A 3,724-nucleotide genomic window follows, 5' to 3' on the forward strand; every position below is an offset into this window, starting at 1 on the left:
AAGGTGCATGTACCATTCAAACGAGAGAGCAAGAGCACAGAGCAGGAGGGGAGGCAGCAGGACCCAGGGAAAGGGCAGCAGCTTCGTTAAGAAGCCAGAAGGAACCAAGGAGCCTTCGTGCCTGGATGCCTCAGCTCCCTGTCACAGCAGCCTATAAATAATGCCAGGCTGTGAGCCTCGTGCTGCACAGAGCAGCACACACTGAGTCACACCTGGGAGGCTGCTCTGCTCTTTCCATGCCACACAAAGGCAACACAAAGGCAGGGAACAATCTGAGGGGCTTTGATGTCCAGGAGGGAAGGAGAAAGGCTCTTGGAGCAAGTCCAAACGAGGTCATGAAGTTGCTAAGGGGACTGGAGCATCTCCCTATGGAGCCAGGCTGAAGAGTTGGGGTTCTTCAGCCTGGAGGAGAGAAGGTTGTGTGGAGACCTCACAGCATCTTCCAGTGTCTGGAGGGGCTACAAGGGAGCCAGAGAGGGACTCTGCAACTAGAACTGGAGTGACAGGATGATGGGGAATGGGTTCACACTGCCAGAGGGGAAACTGAGGTCAGCTATATGGAAGAAATTCCTCCCTGTGAGGTGCTGAGGCACTGGCACAGGTTGTCCAGAGAAGCTGTGACTGCTCCACCCCTGGAAGTGCCCAGAGCCCTCCCAGCATGTTTCACAGCCAAAAGCTCTTTGGGTAAGTTCTTAGACACCTCTTTTCCAAGGTTTAGATGGATCCATTCTGAAACACTCCCACATTTACAAAATGTCCAAAGAATTGGTGGAAAAATTTAGTGAGAAGCACATCTGCCAGGAAACCAGCTCCAAACCAGCCCAATGGCAGGGCAGATCCTCCACAAACTCCATCTGACATCCCTCAGCAGCCTCCAGCCTCTCTGCTCCTGCACTCTGCCAGCCTGCAGACTCCTTTCCCTAAATTCCTAATCCATAATAGCAAAGAAATATTTGGACTTGACAGACTGACTTTTTGTTGAATCAATTCTCTAGGGAATTTAAAAATAAAGTATTATTTCCAGTACTTCCTAAGCAGCTCCAGACACTGCCAGCAGCATCCCTCCCTCTCTTCACACATCCCAGTGTATTTTAAGCACAGAGCAAAGGCCTTGGGGGCTCTGACTACTGCCAGGACATCCCATCCCCTGGCACTAACTCCCTGCCCAGCCCAAGGCCCCAGAGTTGGAGTGTGTCCCCAGGAATGGCTAATGCCACAGTAGGGAGAGCCCAACACCAAGAGGATGCTCCAGCCCCTGGTCCAACCCAGCATCCCTTGAAGGAGACTCACCACAGAAGGAGATGATGTGGCTGCTGTCCTCATGCACAAACTTCCTGGTCACTGCCTCCTCCATGATCTGCTTCACCTGTGGGACAGAGGCAGTTAGGGGAAACATGGAATTTCAGCCATGGACTAGAGCAAGGAGACTTGCCTGGAAACCTCCTCTGCTCCCTGATTTCTAATGGCACAGGAGGTCTCAGAGGATCAGTGCAGCTCTACCTGCTGAGCATCACCTACTCCAAAAAGTCAGGTATAAAAACACACAGGTCGTTTCCTTTCTGAGAAAATTCCAAGTAGGAAAACAATGAGCAGAGAACTAACTGCAGGAATCAAACATCATTTAGCTAAAACTCATCCAAGAAAGGTAAACAACTAACTCCATCCCAGCTGAAATCAGCACATGCTTTCACAGCATCATCCTGCTCTTCCATTGGACAAATTCTCTGGGATACAGCTTTCCCAAATGACTGCAGCTAGCCATCAATCCCTAATAGGGAACCTTCCCATGGTGCCCACAGGGGCATGGGATAAGGATAAAGAGGAGCCCTGTGCTGTGATGAATCCATGGGGAACCTTCCCATGGTGCCCACAGGGGCATGGGATAAGGATAAAGAGGAGCCCTGTGAATTAGCAGGGTGATCCCTGCAGAGAGCAGATGGGAGGTCAGACTGCCAGGTAAGCAGGATGCAGAGGTGGTGACTTCATCCCCAGCTGTCACTCTCCCTCAGCCTGCTGAAGTCAGCAAACATCCAGCTCATGAATCCATGGGGAACCTTCCCATGGTGCCCACAGGGGCATGGGATAAGGATAAAGAGGAGCCCTGTGAATTAGCAGGGTGATCCCTGCAGAGAGCAGATGGGAGGTCAGACTGCCAGGTAAGCAGGATGCAGAGGTGGTGACTTCATCCCCAGCTGTCACTCTCCCTCAGCCTGCTGAAGTCAGCAAACATCCAGCTCAGTCTTTGCTCCTGAAATGTTCAGTTCCCAACAATTTTTCCTGCTAAACACAGAGCTGCCAGCATGGATCTCTTCTTCCAGCACCTCTACAACATCTCGCTCCAAAACTCCTTGGTTCTGGAAAGTGCAGGGGAGATGATTACCAGAGCAGAGCTATGGGGGTGAAAAAGGATGTGCTGAGCAAGGTGTTCCCTCTGAAAGCACAGGCAGGAGGGGAAAACAGCAGGTCAAGACTTGGCCAAGCAAACCTTGTATGTATTACAGACCTTTAACAGCATCATTTGGGGAATGAAACTCCCCTGCAAGGCTTAATCGAGGTCAGTTATGCACAGCTGACTGCTCAATAAAGGAAATCCTTTATGAGTATGGATTAAAGGTCCTCTGTGAAGCCAAAAGCACCTCTGTGTCAGAGCCATCAGGGCAGCTCCCAGCTCTGCTCTGTGCTGGGTGCCTCACACAGCCTGATCCTGAGCTCTGAGCCCTCCCCTGGGCAGCTTGGATGAGCTGCCAGAGAGTCAGGAAGTCACAGCAGGGAATAGCACCATGAGGACCTCAGGACTGAAGGTGGCTAAGAGCACTGGGCCATTCCCCTTTGCACAGCATGATCCAAATCCTGCAGCTCCCACATCCTCACTGTGCTTAGAGCACGACTCCAGCTGCAGGAACACCCCAGTGCCAGGGGGTTCTGCTTCCAGGAACCCAAAAAAAAACCCCTCCATCTTCTATCCCAGTGCTCCATTGTAGCCAAAACCTGCAGCTGCCCCTGGTCAGGTCACCTCCTGGTGCTCCTTCATGTCCTTATCCTCACATCCAGTTCTTCCCTTGTCCTGGTGCCCTGTGCTGAGCACCAGGGAAGGGGAAAGCTGCATTCAGTGTGTTCTTTTAAGTTCAACAACAGCAGGAACAGTGTGAAACAGAAATGGGGACAGAGCAAGTCCCAGCAAGCAGAAAGGATCCCTCTGTCCCCCACATATCCCTTGGCTGCAGTGGTGGCTGAGGGATGGGAACACCTTGTGTCCCCCAGCAACCAGTGCCCAGGTGCACACCAGAGTTTCTCCTTGTTCTCCACTTGACATCACACACGTCCACCAAAGACATGCCAGTCCCTCTTTCTGAGCCCCTGACCAGCCCAGGATGTGTCTCTGACCACCCCCTGGGAGGAGGTCTGGGCAAGGACCTTGGTGCCCTCAGGGATTCCCCAAACCTTGGCTCTCCCAGCTGGCTGAGCTCTTGTCCAGATGGCTCATGGCCCTCACCCAGCCAGGCTGAGCTTCCTCTGTCAGCAGGACATGGCACTTCTCTCTCACACATCCAACCAACCACCAGAAAAAGACACACAGAAATTAATGTACCCTCATGGCATCACTGGGAATATCCATATTTTAACCCCCCCAAAACACTCTTGAGAGTCAATGCACACAGTTATAGCTTTATCAGCTTCTGATGGAAACAGGAAATAGCCCAATTTAAGCAGTTTATTCAAATAT

At 51.8% G+C, this 3,724-nt stretch overlaps 1 protein-coding gene across 1 annotated transcript in view; it reads right to left on the reverse strand.

Moving 5' to 3' along the window:
• The window catches only part of SGSM1 (small G protein signaling modulator 1), a gene marked incomplete at its 5' end in the record, with an annotated part of 20,522 nt that extends 19,156 nt beyond the window's left edge, over window positions 1-1,366 (reverse strand). The window contains one exon of the mRNA XM_009074692.1: window positions 1,291-1,366. Coding sequence (XP_009072940.1) covers window positions 1,291-1,366 — 76 coding nt within the window. The remainder of the gene's footprint in view (window positions 1-1,290) is intronic.
• Window positions 1,367-3,724: the final 2,358 nt, after the last annotated feature.

The sequence above is a fragment of the Acanthisitta chloris genome, unplaced genomic scaffold, assembly GCF_000695815.1.
Source record: "Acanthisitta chloris isolate BGI_N310 unplaced genomic scaffold, ASM69581v1 scaffold1035, whole genome shotgun sequence".
NCBI lineage: Eukaryota > Metazoa > Chordata > Aves > Passeriformes > Acanthisittidae > Acanthisitta > Acanthisitta chloris.